This window comes from Chinchilla lanigera, unplaced genomic scaffold (assembly GCF_000276665.1).
Source record: "Chinchilla lanigera isolate Chin_1 unplaced genomic scaffold, ChiLan1.0 scaffold00050, whole genome shotgun sequence".
NCBI classification, from domain to species: Eukaryota; Metazoa; Chordata; class Mammalia; order Rodentia; family Chinchillidae; genus Chinchilla; species Chinchilla lanigera.
In genome coordinates this window covers 2,973,580-2,990,111 of record NW_004955451.1, presented here as the reverse complement: position 1 = coordinate 2,990,111, position 16,532 = coordinate 2,973,580, and the positions used below count along the sequence as shown (strand labels likewise).

The 16,532-nt window shown below is 38.2% G+C and overlaps 1 protein-coding gene across 1 annotated transcript in view; it reads left to right on the top strand.

Moving 5' to 3' along the window:
• Med13 (mediator complex subunit 13) overlaps window positions 1-16,532 on the top strand; it is a gene marked incomplete at its 5' end in the record, with an annotated part of 116,648 nt that overhangs the window by 18,119 nt on the left and 81,997 nt on the right. Inside the window, 1 exon segment of the mRNA XM_013519377.1 lies at window positions 15,989-16,134. Coding sequence (XP_013374831.1) covers window positions 15,989-16,134 — 146 coding nt within the window.

The window sequence follows — 16,532 nt, the reverse complement described above, 5'->3', positions numbered from 1 at the left end:
TCTTGAACTTGTGTAGCCCAGGCTGTCCTTAAACTTGTGGCAGTCCTGCCTCAGCTTCCCAAGTGCAGGGATTACAGGCATGCATCACCACGCCTGGTTTAATTTCTTTTAATTTTATCTGTGATCCATTGGTTGTTCAGGAGGGTGTTATTTAATTTCCATGTGTTTATGTAGTATTTGTGGTTTCTTTTACCATTGATTGCCAATTTCATTGCACTGTGATCTGATAATACGCATGGGATAATTTCAGTTCCTTTGTATTTACTGAAGTGTGTTTGTGAGCTAGTATGCGGACTATTTTGGAGAGAGTCCTTGTGCAGCTGAGAAGAGTATGTATTCTGGTGTTGTAGGGTGGAACACTGTAGATATTTACTAAGTCCATTGTTCAAAGGTTTGGGTCAGTTCTGATACTTCTTTGTTAATTTTGTCTAGTTGATCTATTTGTGACAGTGGGGTGTTGAGGTTCCCCATTACTATTGTATTAGTACTTATCTAATTTTTCATATCTGTTGTTTGTTTATATAGTTGGGTATGCAGGTATTCAGTGCATATATGTTTATGATTATTATCTCTTCCTCTTGCATTGTTCCTTTAACAAGTATGTAGTGCCCTTCTTTGTTCTGATTAGTCATAGCTTGAAATCCACTTTGTTTGCAAATAGAATAGCTACCCCTGCTTTTTTCCAGGTTTCTGTCACATGGAATATTGTTTTCCATTCTTTAATTTTCAGTCTGTGAATTTCTTTTTGAGTGAAATGTGTTTCTTGTATGCAGTATATTGTTGTTTATAACTGATAAGTATTGACGTTCTTGTCACGTTATTTTACTGTTGTTGATTCCTTTTCTCCCCATCCCATCTCCATTTAATTGCTTGCCTTGCTTGGTGAATTTATTCCATTGGAATTCATGAAATCGTTGTTCTTGTTGTCTTTTTCTGGAATATCCTTTATTACTTTTTGTAGCACTTGTTTGGTGGTTGTGAATTTCTGCAGGTGTTATCATGGAAGTATCTTCTCCATCGATTTTGAAAGATAATTTTGAGGGGTACATCATTCTGGGTTTAAATATTTTAAGCTCTCCTTGACCTAAGGGTTTCTGTTAAGAAGTCCATGATTTTCATGGGTTTTCCTTTATAGGTGATTTGTTTCTTTTCTCTAGCAGCTTTTAATATTCTGTTCTTATGTGTAATTTTTGAAACCTTGACTGTTATATGCCTTGGTTGTTCGTTTTTTTCTGATCATAGCTAATTCTAGTTCTGTATATCTCATTTCTCTGTATATCAAATTCTTTTTCCATGCTTGGGAAATTTTCTGCTATTACTTCTGTGAACAGGTTTTTTTTTTTTTTTTTTTCTTTTTCTGGAAGGGGATACTAGGAATTGAACTCAGGACTTTGCACTTGCCAGGCAGGCTCTTGTGCCGCTGAGCTGTATTGCCGGCCCCCAGTAAACAGGTTTTTTGTGTCCTTTGTTCTGTTTTCTGGTTTTTCCTTTATTTTGATTAATCTTATTCTTTACATCATCTAGCAACTGGAGGATTGATTTTTAGTGGTCCTTTGTTATTTTTAAGAAGTGTGTCATTTGATGATTGCTAACCACTAACCTGTCTTAGATCTGATATTCTGTCTTCATATTGGTTGAATCAGCTGCATTTCAGTAGAATTTTTAATCTGGATATCTGTTTGAATTTGTTTTACAGAATCTAGTTCTTTCCTGTGTTGGGCATTCATGATTTCTGTTATTTTCCTAGGCTCCCCTGTTTTTCATCTGTATCTACTCTAGATTTACTAACCATATCCTTCAATATGGTCATCATCTCTCTAGTTGTCTGTGTAGGTATTTCTGATACATTTTTTTCTAGAGACTCGTTCATCTGCTTTGTTATTTCCATAAGGTTCATAAAATTCAGCTGAGTGGCTTTTGATTACCACTTCACTTCCCCTGGATTTGCCTTGGGTGAGCTGGGGATCTCAGGTTGCATCTTGCGTCCATGTTTTCTTTTTCTGTTTTTTAAAATTTCTGTTTTTCATTGATGCCTGCAAATTATTTATGGTAGGAAGCTTTATTACCAGTATTGAGACCTCTTTAGGATATGATTACTTCTCAGAGATGTCTTCTAGGTGTAGCAGGGTTTTGACTTTTGAGTCTGTCTCATGATCCTCTTCAAATTATTAAGGATGAGAGGTGGCTGGCTACTTGTTTGACCTGGCACCCAGTTCTTTGGTACTGGAGTGTGGTATTCTGACCCCCAGATAATCTTGGTATTGACCTACAAAGAAGGACAACTGATCACAACTATGTCACCTTGGCTAAAGTAGTACAAGCAGCACTAACAGTAGCATCAACCACAGTGTAGAAAATGACAAACTGTGATAACTGTTACTTTGCCACCTTTAACTATAGGTGCAAAATTTATAGTTACATAACAGAACCTAAAATCAGAAAATTATATACGGTAAATATCCACTCAGTAGAGTGATTTTTACACTAGGGAGAAAATTTAAAAGAGATAAGAGGAAAAAAATAGAGAAATAAGAGGAAAAGATAAGAAGCAAGGCTGAAAGAAAAAGGAAGATTACCAAAGCTTGGGGAAACTGGTGAATAAGACAGGGGGAAAGAAAGAAGGGAAAAACAAGAATACAACAAAACATAAAAACTAAAAGACAGTGTTCACACTCATGAGGAAAACAAAAACAAGCAAAACAAAGAAGATTTCTCAGTGATTTGAAACCTGTGGTGATGTTCTGAAGTCTGCAGTTTTGTGGTAGTGTCCAATTCAGGGCATATCTTTGCTGTTACTAGTAGACAAAGGAGGCAGAGGTGATGCTTTGAACACCACAGAAGTTCAGGCTCATCCTGGCCTCTGGTTGTGGGGCTGGGGCCTGAGTTGTTTGGCTGGCAACACCTTGGATGTCTCTTAACAGCCTGACCTTACTCGGCTCCCTCACGGATGTCTCCTGCCATTGTCCCTCACCCAGTCACTGAGATTTCAACACTGGGAGCTCTGTGATGAAACCAACCCATAGCTGCTCGGAGTCCCAGGTTTACTTGGCCCCTCTCTAAAGTGGCGTTTGGTCAAGCACCCTCTTTATGGGATGTGGCAGTCACTTGAACTGGAGTCACTTACCAGCTGTTGGAGGTTACAGCATTTACTACTCCATTCCACTGGTGCATTTCTTCCTGGAGGCCTCTAGAGTCACTCACCCTTACTGTCTCTCTGTAAATTGGATCCTCTCCTGTCATACTGCAAGCCAGAGCTGGGGAGGGGGTGCAGTTTGCCACCTCCTGTTTTGTTTTTTTTTTTTTTTTTGTCTTTTTGAGACAGGGTCTCTCTATGCAGTTCAGGCTGGCCTTGAGCTCACTTTGTAGCCTAGGCTGGCCTTGAACTTGTAACAGTCCTCCTGCCTCAGCCCCCCAAGTGCTGGGATTACAGGGGTGCACTACCACGCCCAGCCTGCCACCTGTTTTTTCTGCACTGTGGTCTGTCTCTTCACTCTCTCCATGGGCTACTGAGTCATGGAGCTGGTTTATAGGGCGTGAAAAATATGAGACAGATTGAGAACTTTGTAGACCATTGCATCTCCTGCATTTACATCTTTTTAAAGTGGTAGAAAATAGTGAAAACAGAGTGCATAGAAACAACAAGAAAGGACACTTGGAAAGGACTTGAAGTTGCCCAGAATAATGTTGTTACTTTCTAAGAATTCTTACTACGTAATATTAAGTAATGTACTTACCCAGTAGAAATGTAGTATATACAAGATTTACACATACACAGCTATGTTAAAAATGCCTGACATTGATATTATACCTATAAAAGTGTGAGTAGAAAATTTCTTTGAAGGCTGCAGAAATATAGATTAATGCAGTGGTTCGCAAACATGTGTGGATATATAAGTCACTTGGAAAGCCTCAAAATGTTACTGATACTGTTGTTTTAACCTGAGCATGTGACCTGGGCTGGGGATTGATCCCAGGGCTTTCACACCAAAGTGGGATTGTAGGTGTGCGCCTCCATGCCCAGCTCCAGCCTCTTTTTAGTTTGAGACAGGGTCTTGCTGAGTCCCTCAGTTGCCCTGGACATGCTTGAACTTGGATTTGCCTGCTTCAGCCTGCTAGAGTGTTGGGATTACAAGCATGTGTCACCATGCCTGGTTTAGGCTTTGGAATTTTTAAAAGCCGCTGATGTGTAAGACAAGTTTAGAAACTTGAACTCATGAAATAAAAATGATCAGGGAATTAAAATTACTTATATAACATAAACTTGACTCTTTTTATGATTTCTCAGTGTAAAATTGATGTTAAATGCATCACATTGTTTTGCAGTGATCCCTACAACTCCAGAACTTTTCCATCATCCCAAAGTGAAAATCTGCCCATAAAATAATAATTCTTTGTGCTGTTCCACCCCTGCTCCACCCTCTGCCACCCTTTGCCTCTGGTAACCGTCATTCTTTCTGGCTGTATGAATCTGAATGTTCCACATATTTCACATAAGTGGCATTATGTAATATTTGTTCTTTTGTGTTTGGTTTATTTCACTTAGTAGTTTTGAGGTTTATCCATGGTTATAACGTGTGACAGAATTTCTTTCTTTAAAAAATTTTAAAGTTGGGTGTTGGGGCACATGCCTTGTAATCCTAGCTCTTGGAAGCCTGAGGCAGGAGGATCACCGTGAGTTTGAGGCCAGCCTGGGCTACATAGTGAGATCAAGGCCATCCTTGAATTCAACCTCTCCCTGTCAAAAAAAGTTAAAAAAAGTTTTAGTACATATTCATAGTACATAAATTTATTATGGGGAATTGGTACATGTACTTAACACATCTTAGTTCTTTTTACTTCCCTTCCACTCCCCTTCTTCTGCCCCCTTCCATTTCCTGGTCCCCTTCCCATTTGCAAAATATCAGGATTTCTTTTTTTTTTTTTTTAATGTCTTTTTGAGGCAGGGTCTCGCTATGCAGTTCAGGCTGGCCTTGACTCACTTTGTGATGATCCTCTTGCCTCAGCCTCCCAAGTGCTGGGATTACAGTCATGTGCTACCACGCCTGGCTGGATTTCTTTTTTGAAGGCTAAGTAATATACCGTCATACACATAGAAGAGATAGTCAGTGGATAATTGCTCCACCTTTTGGCTATTGTGAATAATGCTGCTGCTGTCAGCACTGGTGTGCAAATACCTCTTCAGGTACCTGCTTTTCATTCCTTTGGGTACATACTTAGGCATGAATTGCCAGATCATATGGCAGTTCTAAATTTAATTATTTGAGGTATTGCCATGACTACTTTGCTCAGTGGCTGTAGTGTTTACATCTCTGTCAGCAATATAGGAGAGCTTTGACTTCTACACAAATTTACACTTATTTCTGTTTTTAAAAAAGTAGTCAGCTGGGCATGGTGGTGCATGTTGTAATCGCAGCACTAAGAAGGCCAAGGTAGGGCACGTTGCTTGGGCTTCATAGAGTTTAAGACTAGCTTAAACTACGATTGCTCTTTTTTTTCTTTTTGAACATACTGGGGTTTGAACCAGGGTCTTTTGCAGTGAGCTACATCTCCATCCCTGTTTATTTTTTGAAACAAAAATCTCACTAAATTTCCGAGGCTGGGTTCAAATTTGGCATCTTTTTTGCTTCAGCCTCCCAGAGTACTGGGGTCCTGCCCAACTGCTGTAGTTAGGTGTTTGTTTTTGAGACAGGGTCTCACTATGCAGTTCACTCTGGCCTTGAGTTTACTTTGTAGCCCATGCTGACCTTGCACTCAATATGATATATGATCCTCCTGCCTCAGCCTCCTGAGTGCTGGGATTACAGGTGTGTGTCACCACACCTACTTCCTGTAGTTAGTTTTAACTTTACTTTTGTAAGTGCTGCCGTACAAAAATGTTTCAGGAGATGGTGTTATAAATGATAACATTTCTTCCCTGAAAGAAAAGGCATTCTGAATTTAGTTTATCAATATTACCCTAACTTTTTTTTTTTTTTTAACATTCTGGCTAGTACATTGCCATTAATATAAGCCTCTTGGAAATATCCCATGTTTAAAATACTTAGAATATTTTTTTCTCCAATATTCAGAAAATTGCTTTACTTTAAACCTTTTTATATTGCATTAGGATCAGACTCTGTTGGGATCATTTACTAAAGAGCTGATTTTCCTTGTTCATACACTGCTAGACTTGAGAGTGCTGAGAAGTAGGTGCTAGAGATAATTGGGGAACTGAGAGCAGTGGGCACATATTCTTGCTTTGGCATATCGGGTGGTATTTACAAAGAAACCTTGGAGACAAGTTAGCACTTTACATCAGAAAGTCAGCTTTGCTGTTTTTTATTTTTGTCAAGTTTTCTTTCCTGATTTAAAGTTAAAATGGTCAAATTGGCCAGGGATAAAGCTCAGTGGCACAGCGCCTGCCTGGCAAGCTTAAGATCATGAGTTCGATTCCAGGTATCAAAAAAAAAAAAAAAGAAAAAGTCAAACACTCACTGGACAAATGGAAATTTACTATATATAGCTCTTACGCTCACCTCAACCTTGTGGCAGTCTTCCTGCATCAGTCTTCTGAGTTTTGGGGTTACAGGTATGAAAAGTGGTACTTTGAAGGACTGTATTTTAAGCCAGATGCAGTGGCACATGCCTACAGTCCCAGCAGTGCAGGAGGTTGAGGCAGGAGGATTCGAAGTTCGAGCCTCGCCTGAGCAACTTCAGTGATTGAGTGAGATTCTGTCTCAAATAAAAAAGGGCTGTGGATGTAGTTCAGTATGAAGGCTCTGTACAGCCCCCTCATTCACACACACACACACACACGCACACACACACACACACACACACCCAGAAAACAGCAAAGAAACAAACTTCACTGAATAAAGCAAAAGTAGATGTGAGCATATAAAATTTGTGCGTCCTAGTCTGTCTTTTAAAGCTAAAGAATATGAGGCTGTTTTGGTTATTGGTACTTACAGATATTCTTCGAAGTATTTATAATTTAGTTTAAAAATTCTCTAGTTTTTAAAAACAGTTTAAAGTACAGTTTTCAGAATCATTTATTTCCGTAGCATACTTATTTATTCCCTATTATTAATAAAACTGTAATTTCTCTAGATTATACTTGCCCAAATCCTTAATAAATGTCCTTTTGCATTTATCTATATCTCTGTATTCCCCCGCCCCTTCCCTTTAAGGTCTTTAAAAATTTTTGTGCTGCCAGGTTTGATGGCACAGAGCTGGATCCCAGTGCTAGGGAGGCTGAGGCAGGAGGATCATTGTGTGTTTGAAGCCTGTTTGGGCTATATAATGAGTTCAAGGCCAGCCTGAACTACATAGTGAGACCTTGTCTACCAAACAAAAAAGTAAATTTTTGCCCCACCTATCAAGACATAGTTAAATGTTCTGAAGTTGCCTGAAAAAACCTCCAAAATTATTCTAACAGATTGAAAATTAATTTTTTATTTATTCTGTAATGTTTTATCGTCTTGTTAATAGACTGTCATTGTAGAGAGAAAAGTACTTTGAAAATTGATTTCTGCCTGTTTATGTCAGTACATATGGTGAGCATGATAGGTATGTTCCTCTCAGAAATTAAACATTAATGTTTTGCTAAGATTAAAATACTGTTTAAAAACTATCTATGTATTTAAATGGCCTATAATTCAGCCATGATCAAAGATTTTGTGTATGTTTTTGTCTGCTGCTGGGGATCAAACCCCAGATCTTGTGCCTGCTAAGCACATGTTCTACCACTGAACTGTACACTTCCAGTCCAGAGTCACACACTTAATGGAGGCTTTTCCTTGAGGCTTTGTTATAATGGCTGCACCAGTGACTTCTGGGAAACACTTTATTTTTCTTTTCTATAGGCTTTGGACTGACTCAGTTCTTTTTAAATTATATTCATAAACCAGCAAGTTGTCTTTTGAATCTCTCTCTCTTAGTACTTCCTCAGTTATAGCTAGTAACAATCAATCTGCATTTTGACCTGATCTGTTCCATCAGGTCTGTTAAGTTCATTAGGTCAGCGTTTTCTGCCTTCTAGATTATTTTGAGCAACTGTTCTACTAAGTATTTGTCCATTATATACCATGGGTGACCATTTTTCCAGCCTCCTGTAAGTTCTCTGACCATTTTCCTAACGTCCTAGAGTTCTTGTCATCTACTATCAGATCCTAAAACCTGTGCCACGTATTTTAAACCTGTGCTCACTTTTGGCATCAATTTCTGTATCAGCTATTGTTGTGTAACCAAACCGTCCCCAAAATTTAGTGGTTTAAAAATAGCAGTTATTGGGGGCTGGGGATTTAGCTCAGCGGCAAAAGTGCTTGCCTGGCAAGCACAAGGTCGTGAGTTCGGTTCCTGGTACCGGAGAAAAACCAAAAAAACTAAAAAAAAAAAAAAAATAGCAGTTATGTGTTCTCACCAATTTATCTGCAGGTGACCTTGGGGTTTGGCATTTGCCAGTCTGTAAACTACAGATTGGGTAGAGGTCTATTTTGTGGGTTTCTTGCCTGTCATAGACAGATGAACCAGACAGGAAATGTTTTTATGGTGTTGAAAGAAGCAAGCTGAATTGCATAAACTATTTCAAGTGTCGGCTTGGCAAAAGCAAGTCACAAAGTAATCCCGAAGTCAAGATTTGGAAATGTATGCTTCATCTCTAGTTAGTATGAACTTTGCAGTTCTTCCTGATAGATTGGATAAAGGCAGTGGTGGACAAAACATATTTCAAAGCTGCAGTAATCAAAACAGTGCACTACTGACATAAAGGTAGACCAGTGGAGTAGAATAGAGAGCCTGGAAATAAACTGTCCATATATGATCAGATGATTTTTGACAAATGGGCTAATCCACTCTGTGAGGACTCAGTCCACAGATAGTTTTGGAAAAACTGAATGTCCACACATAGAAGAACCAAGCTGAAGCCTTAGTGTGTACATGTAAAAATTAAAAATGGGCTGAACACCTAAGCCTTATACATATAACTGTAAGAACCTGGATGCCTATAACCCCAGCAGTGAGGGAGGCTGAGGCAGAGAGGTCAAAAGTTTGAGATCCATCTGGGCAGTTTAGCAAGACTCTGTCTCAAAATAAAAACTACAATTGGTTTTGGGATGTAGCTCACCCCTGGGTTTCATCCCTAGTACCACCACTAAAAAAAAACAGTAAAGACACACTTGGCAATGATTTTTTAGATACGAGACCAAAAGCACAGGCATCAAAAGCCACAGTAGACAGGCAGGATAATATAAAACCTAGAAACAAAGGACATGTTAACAAGAAAATGCCACCCTACAGAGTGGGACATTATACTAAGTTATTGTTTAATGGATATAGAGTTGCAGGATGGAAAAGTTATAGACTTTCTGTTTGTAAAAGTGTGAATGTACTTACCAGTGTACTGGTTTGTGCACTTAAGATAGTAGGTTTTTTTTTTTTTTTTTTTTTTTTTTTTTTTTTTTTTATGAGACAGGGTCTCACTATATAGTTCAGGCTGGCCTTGAGCTCATTATATAGCCCAGGCTGCTCTCGAACTGGCAGCAATCCTCCTGCCTCAGCCTCCCGAGTGCTAGGATTACAGGTGTGCACAACAACACCCGGCTGCGAATAGATTTTATGTTTGTTTTTATCTCAACTTTTTAAAAAGGGTAAAGAATTGGAGCAGATGACTCAACAGATAATAAAGTTTTAATTCTTTCAAAGGAATTTATAATTCAGCAGTAAAGTTATGAGAGATTAAGAAGTGGGAACAATAAAAAAACTAAAAATTTTTTAAAAAGTGGGAACAAGTCTGTGGCAAAGGGGAAGTTCCTTGTGGGTTAAGTACCTCAGTTTCAAGAGTTTGGCAGGGATCAGGTTCTGAAGGGTGTCAAGTGCTATGCTAAAGTTTCTAGATTTAGTCGAGGAAGTATTTAGGAAAACTACTGAATAATTTTGAGCTTTTCAGTTACATGATCAGAATTTTTAGAAAGATTATTGGTAGCAGTGTGAGGCAGGGAGGTAAATTAGGAGATTTTACCAATTCTGACTCTAAAAGACAGAATTCACTAATCATAGATATTTAAAAGCTAACCGGGCATGGTGGCTCACACCTGTAATCCCAGCACTCGGGAGGCTGAGGCAGGAGGATTGTTCTGAGTTTGAGGCCAGCCTGGGCTATAAAGTGAGCTCAAGTCCAGCCTGAACTGCGTAGCGAGACCCTGTCTCAACAAAACAAAACAAAACAAAACAAAATGGTAGAATCAGTAATAATTGGTGATGGATTGAATTGAAAATACAGATTGAGAGGGTAAAAAATTGGAATAATTTATATTGTAGCTCAAAGTATATGAATAACAGATTTGGTAAGAAAAGAAACATGCTTAGTTGTAAATAAATAGTCTGTGAAATGCCTTCTTAGAAGAAATCATTTGAACAAGCAACTGAAAAAGGAAAAATTAGTGTGTTTTAGGTTAAAAAAAAAAGTAGGTGTGAAGGCCTGGTGTGTTTAAGAAACAAACATCAGGCAGGTCATAGTGAGAGGAGAGGGGACATACTGTTTTGGAGGGAGACCAGTAAGGGAGAGGTCGGAGAAGAATGGATATTGGAGTTGACTCTACAGCATATCAGCAGAGCTTTGTGTTGATACCTGAGTTCTATTCTTTTTCTCCTTAGGAATTAAAAATTTATTTTCAAGGGCTGGAGATTTAGCTGGGCAGCACAGTGCCTGCCTGGCAAGTGTGAGGTCATGAGTTCGATTCCCATTACCAGAAAAAATAAATAAAGTGAAATTTATTTTCAGTAGGTAGATTTTCTTAAGACACTTGGTAATATCCTATACTTGATTTTTGCTACTGTACTTATTTAATTATAATTAAATAATTGTGTTGAGCACAGTGACATCTGTTTATCCTAATTTTTTTTTTTGAGACAGAGCCTTGCAATATATTCTAGGATGGTCTTGAACTCACTGTGTAGCCCACGCTGGGCTCAAAACTTGTGGCAGTGCTCCTGCCTCAGCTGAGTGCTGGAATTACAGATGTGTACCTCCACGCCCAGCTTTATCCTAAAACTTTTTTGATGAGAAAGAAATAACACTTGCTTTTACTTGGTGACTTGGTATATAGTGCTTACAGATCTGAATATAACAATGAATTTAATACAAAGCTCTTTTATTTTTTGGCAGTACTGGGTGTCAATCCCTGGACCTTATACATCCTAGGCAAGTGCTCCACCAATGAGTTATAACCCCAGCCAGTACAGATTCTATGTAAATGTGTACCTATTGGTGCACTTATTTGGAGCAGCACCACCCCCACACACATACACCCCCGGCACCGGGAATCAACCTCACGACCTCGCACTTGCCAGGCAGATGCTGTGCCGCTGAGCTAAATCCCCGGCCCCTTGTGTCCTTATTTGGAGTTAGGTTTGTAGGTTGTGTGTTTTGTAGTACAGATATCTTTGCTGGAAAATACTCTGGGATCGCACTAATAAAAGTGAGCTTTGCTGGGCTGTGGTATATGCCTTTAATCTCACACCTTTGAGAGGCTGAGAAAGAAGAGTCACAAGTTTGAGTCCACCTGGACAACTTAATGAATAATAGTAAATAATAGTAAAAAGGAGCCATATGGTGGCATAATCCTGTAATCCCAGAAGTCTGGGAAGCCGAAGAAGGTAGTTCACAAGGTTGAGCCCAGCACAGGCAGTTTAGTGATTTAGCCAGCCCTGTTTCAAAATAAAAAATAAAATGACGTAGACATGTAACTCAATGCAAGGGACCTGGGTTTAATCCTCAGTACCGGGGGAGAAAAAAAGGGGATCCTGGGGATGTAACTGATTGGTAGAGTGCTGTTGGTTCAGTCCTCAGTACCAGTGAAGGAATATGAGTTTGCAGTGGGGTTACAGTGGTACGCTTCTGCAGTCCTGGCACGCTGAAAGCTGACATGTAGGATCGCTTGAGCCCAGAGTTTGAGATCAGCCTGAGAAACAAAGTGAGACTGTCTCAAAACAAAAACAAAGAAAATGAAAGTGAGTTTATTATTTTAAAAGGGAAATAGCAGTGGTCTTTCTCTGGATGGGCAGCTCTCAGAGTTAGTTAATAGTCTCTCTACACATCTTGAGTTGCTGATTATTAAGATTTATATCCCTTTAACCAAAAAAATGTCCGTAGCAGTGATGGCAAACCTTTTAGAGCTTTCAATGATATAAACAGCCTATTATAGCACACATGCCGTGGGTTCGCCACCACTACTCTATGGTCATAATTCTTCCATTAATAACTATCCCAGGATGATTAGCATTTTAATGAGGAGAACCAGTCTTTAATTTTTTCTTTCCTATTAAAAACCATTGGTAAAGTTTAATATAGTATCCTGGATTGGATACTAAGACAGAAAAACACTTAAGTGGAAATTCACAGGGTCTGGGATTTAATTATAGTAACACATCACTTGTTTGGCAAATGTTGAAGATAGTAGCAATAGGGGAAACTGGGTAGAGTGACATGGGAATTGCCTGTGTTATCTTTGTAACTTTTCTGTAAATTCTAAATTATTTCTATATGGGTGGTTACGTAAAAACAAAAATCAGCATACAAAAATATAGTAGCCACTGATTATATTATTCACAAGTTTTAGAAATGTATTTATTTTTATTGGTGCATTTTAATATATATGATCATAGGGAATTTGTACCTGTGCATGAGATATCTTCTTTTTTTCCCCATTCCCCTCCCCTTGCTTCAGCCTTTCCTCTCTTCTTTATTTCCAAAGGCTTTGTTTCCATTTTTTTTCTGTTCTCATTTTTCTGTTCCTTTCTTCCTTTCTTTCCCCACTTCTTCCTTATTCCTCTTCTCATTTGAACATTTTCTTTTCTTTTAAAATTAAGTTTATTGGTAGTGTAGGTATACATAATGATCACACTCATCATAGGAAATTTTAATCTGTACATTATATATCTTGATTTTTTTCCCATTCCACCAGCTTTCCTACAAACCCTCTTCCCTTCCTTATTTATAAAAGCTTTGCTTCCATTTTTTTTCCTTCTTTTCTCAACTTTTTTCTTTTCCCTTCCTTCCTTTACCCCTCCCCCCAGTTCCCCTTTCTGTTTGAACATTTTCTTCCTATTTCCCAATACCTGTTATACATTTTGGTCCTTATTTCATCTGTTTACCTAGGAAGTGTCTGAAGTTTACCCTTTATGGCAGAGTAGCCCTCCATTGTATAAAAAAACTCTGCATCTTTGTTGATTGATGGACATTTGGGTTGTTTCCAAGATTTAGGTGTTACAAACTCTGCGACTGTAAACATGGGTGTGCATGTATTGCACTGGTATGGTGCTTTTAGTTTTTTCGGGACAATATCAAGAAGGGAAATAGCTAGGTCAAACAGAACCTAGTTTTGGTGTTGTTTTTTTTTAATTATATAAAACAAAAAAATCAGTGTACAAAAATGTAGTAACCACTGACTATATTAATGAGCTTTTAGAAATTTAAAAGTAATTGTAGGGGTCAGGGATGTAGCTCAGTGGCATAAGCACCTACCTGACAAGTGCAAGGTCCTGTGTTTGATTCCCGGTACAAAAAAAATAATTAATTAATAAAAGTAATTTTAAAGCTGAGTGTGTTGGCACATACCTGTAATCCTAGCTACTCAGAAGGCTGAAGCAGAAGGATTTACAAATTTAAAGGCCAGTCTGGGCAATGTAGTGAGACCCTGGAATTTTTATAAAGAAGTCTTTGGTGGAGAATTTGGCTAGCTAGCATCAGTTAGGCCCTGGAGTCAGTGCCCAGTGCTGGCCACCCCTCCCACCCAACCATTCAATTCAAGTAGAACAGAATATGACTAAAAATAACAAAATAGTCCCAGATCAGATACCACAATTCCATCCCCCAAGATAATCAGGTTGGGTTTTTTTTTGCTCCTTAACTTTCTTTCTAGTTCTGGCAGTTACTATTCTAATTCCAGATATCTTATGTCTCTAGGCATTGATTTGTCAACTTTATTGATTTATTTTTATTTTAAAGAGTAAAAGAGGAATAACATAATAATAGGGGAGGCTTACCAAATTACAGACAAAGTGGTAGGAAATTATCTGATTTGTCAACTTTAGACAATGCCTATTGATTCTTATTGTGAAAGCTGAGCTTTATTTTTTATTTTTTTTATTTTTCGGCTTTTTGAGACAGGGTCTTGCTGTGAAGTTCAGGCTAGCATTGAACTCACTTTGTACTCACAGCAGTCCTCCTGCCTCAACCTCCTGAGTGCTGGGATTACAGGGTGCGGCACCACGCCCAGCCGTGTTATTGTTTTCTGTCAGCTACTTTTTCAGTTTTTATTTTTTAAATATTAGATTAGTCACCGGGCGTGGTGACACACACCTGTAATCCCAGCACTTGGGAGGCTGAGGCAGGAGGATCCTTGCAAGTTTGAGACCAGCCTGGGCTACAGAGTGAGCTCAAGGCCAGCTTGAACTGCCTAGTGAGATTTTGTCTCAAAAAAAAAAAAAAAACAAAAAACAAACAAATACATAAATATTAGATTAGTCAAATGCATTCATGACAAGGGGGAAAGAGTAGGAGTTTAATCTGTAACAGACTGTAATAGTTGAGATGACTTAGTGTCTGTAGACCAACTTCTGTCAGTTACTTTATAATCTGAGTAATATACTTCAATTTTAATTTATTCTATCAACTTTACATATTACCTATTGACTCCCCACATATATTCTCGCTGCTGTAATTTTACCTCTTTTCTGCCCTTCTGTGATGTTTCCATTTTTGTTAGCTTTAGCATTACTTTTACTATAACTTAAAATTTTTATGTCCTGCCCTCTCCAGAAAAAACTCAAGGATTTATATATAAATACATAGGTACATGGTTTTTTCTTTGGTACCAGGAATCAAATTCACAACCTCATGCTTGCCAGACAGGTACTGTGCTGCTGAGCTGTATCCCTGGCCCATGTACATGTTTTGAGTTGATTAATGGTTGGTTTTTTTTTGTTTTTTCCTTTTGGTCTTTCTTGAGACAGGGTCTTGCTATGCAGTTCAGGCTGGGCTTGAGCTCACTTTGTAGCCCAGGCTGGCCTCAAATTCCAGGGCTCAGCTGATCCACCTGCCTCAGCCTCCCAAGGGAATGGGAATGGTTCTATGTTACAGAACTAGGTCTTTAAAATGAATTCTCTGCTACTTGATTCTAATCTATCTTAAGGATATATCTGCTGTCCTCTTGGAATTATTTTTCAGTCTGTATATCCAGCTATACCTAAATTTCATGTGATAGTCTTATCTCACATATATTCTTGATTCTTAGCTTTCACTTGTAAGATCTATCATTGCTTTAAATTAATTTCATTGGCTAGAGACTCATTAAATGATTGATTGGATACAGCCCAATTTCAGAAGTAATAAAATGAGAGTAGGAAAAACGAACATAAATAAAAATTGTGACCATTAATTCTCTTGCCAATCTAGATGGTGGCTTTTTTTTTTTTTTTTTTGGTCTTTTTGAGACAGGGTCTGGCTATGCAGTCAGCTGGCCTTGAGCTCACTTTGTAGCCCAGGCTGGTCTCAAACTTGCAACGATCCTCCTACCTGAGCCTCCCAAGTGCTGAGATTACAGGCGTACGCTACCATGCCTGGCCAATCTAGATGTTTTTAACTAAGTACCATTTTTTTTACCCCTCTTGAAAAAAAATTAAAACCATACTTTTTTGGTAGCCTGGTAGTATTCATTAACATTAAATGTACCCTCCTGAACTTATTTTTGCAGTTATATAATAATTGTATATATGTGTGTCCTTCACTTATTTCTATCTGCAGTGTTTTCTGTTATAAACAGTACTGTGAACATTTTTTGTAGCTAAATCTTTGCTCATATCCATGGCTTTTTTTTCTTAAGATGGTGAAAAATTTCTGGGCTAAAGACAATATATGTTGTTGTGGTTTAATTTCTTAATGAAGGAAAGCAAGTTAACTTTTTCTTGACCAATAATCATTATTAAAATACAACTTTTTCTTCTTTATTAGTGAACACTTGTCCTGCTCTTTCACCTTTTTCTTGCATGGAGACAGCAATGTTTGTACCAGTGTGGAAATTAATCAACATCAACCTGTATACCTTCTCAGTGAAGAGCATATTACCCTTGCTCAACAGTCTAATAGTCCATTTCAAGGTAGGTAATTTGAGTGCCTTAGGTATTTGATCTTAACATTGTCATTTCAAGAAGATTCTCATTGAAGTTGATAATTTAACATTTTGGGCTTGCTAGGATTTTCCCTGGTGATCTTTTGATTTTGAAATAGTTTGCTTCTCTGCCATTAGAGTATTAACTCAACAAGTTACCTAAAATAAGTATTATTTTTAAAGTCTTTGAACATGACTTTAATGTATCCTCTTAAATAGCATATTGAAGATATATGTGTTATATTTTCAAAATCATCTTGTGTGTTAGGTCATATAAGCCATGTTTAACATATATAGTTGGAGTGGCCGGGGATTATAGCTCAATGGCACAGGGTCTGCCTGGCAAGCTCAAGGTCATGAGTTTGATTCCTAGTTTAAAAAAAAAAA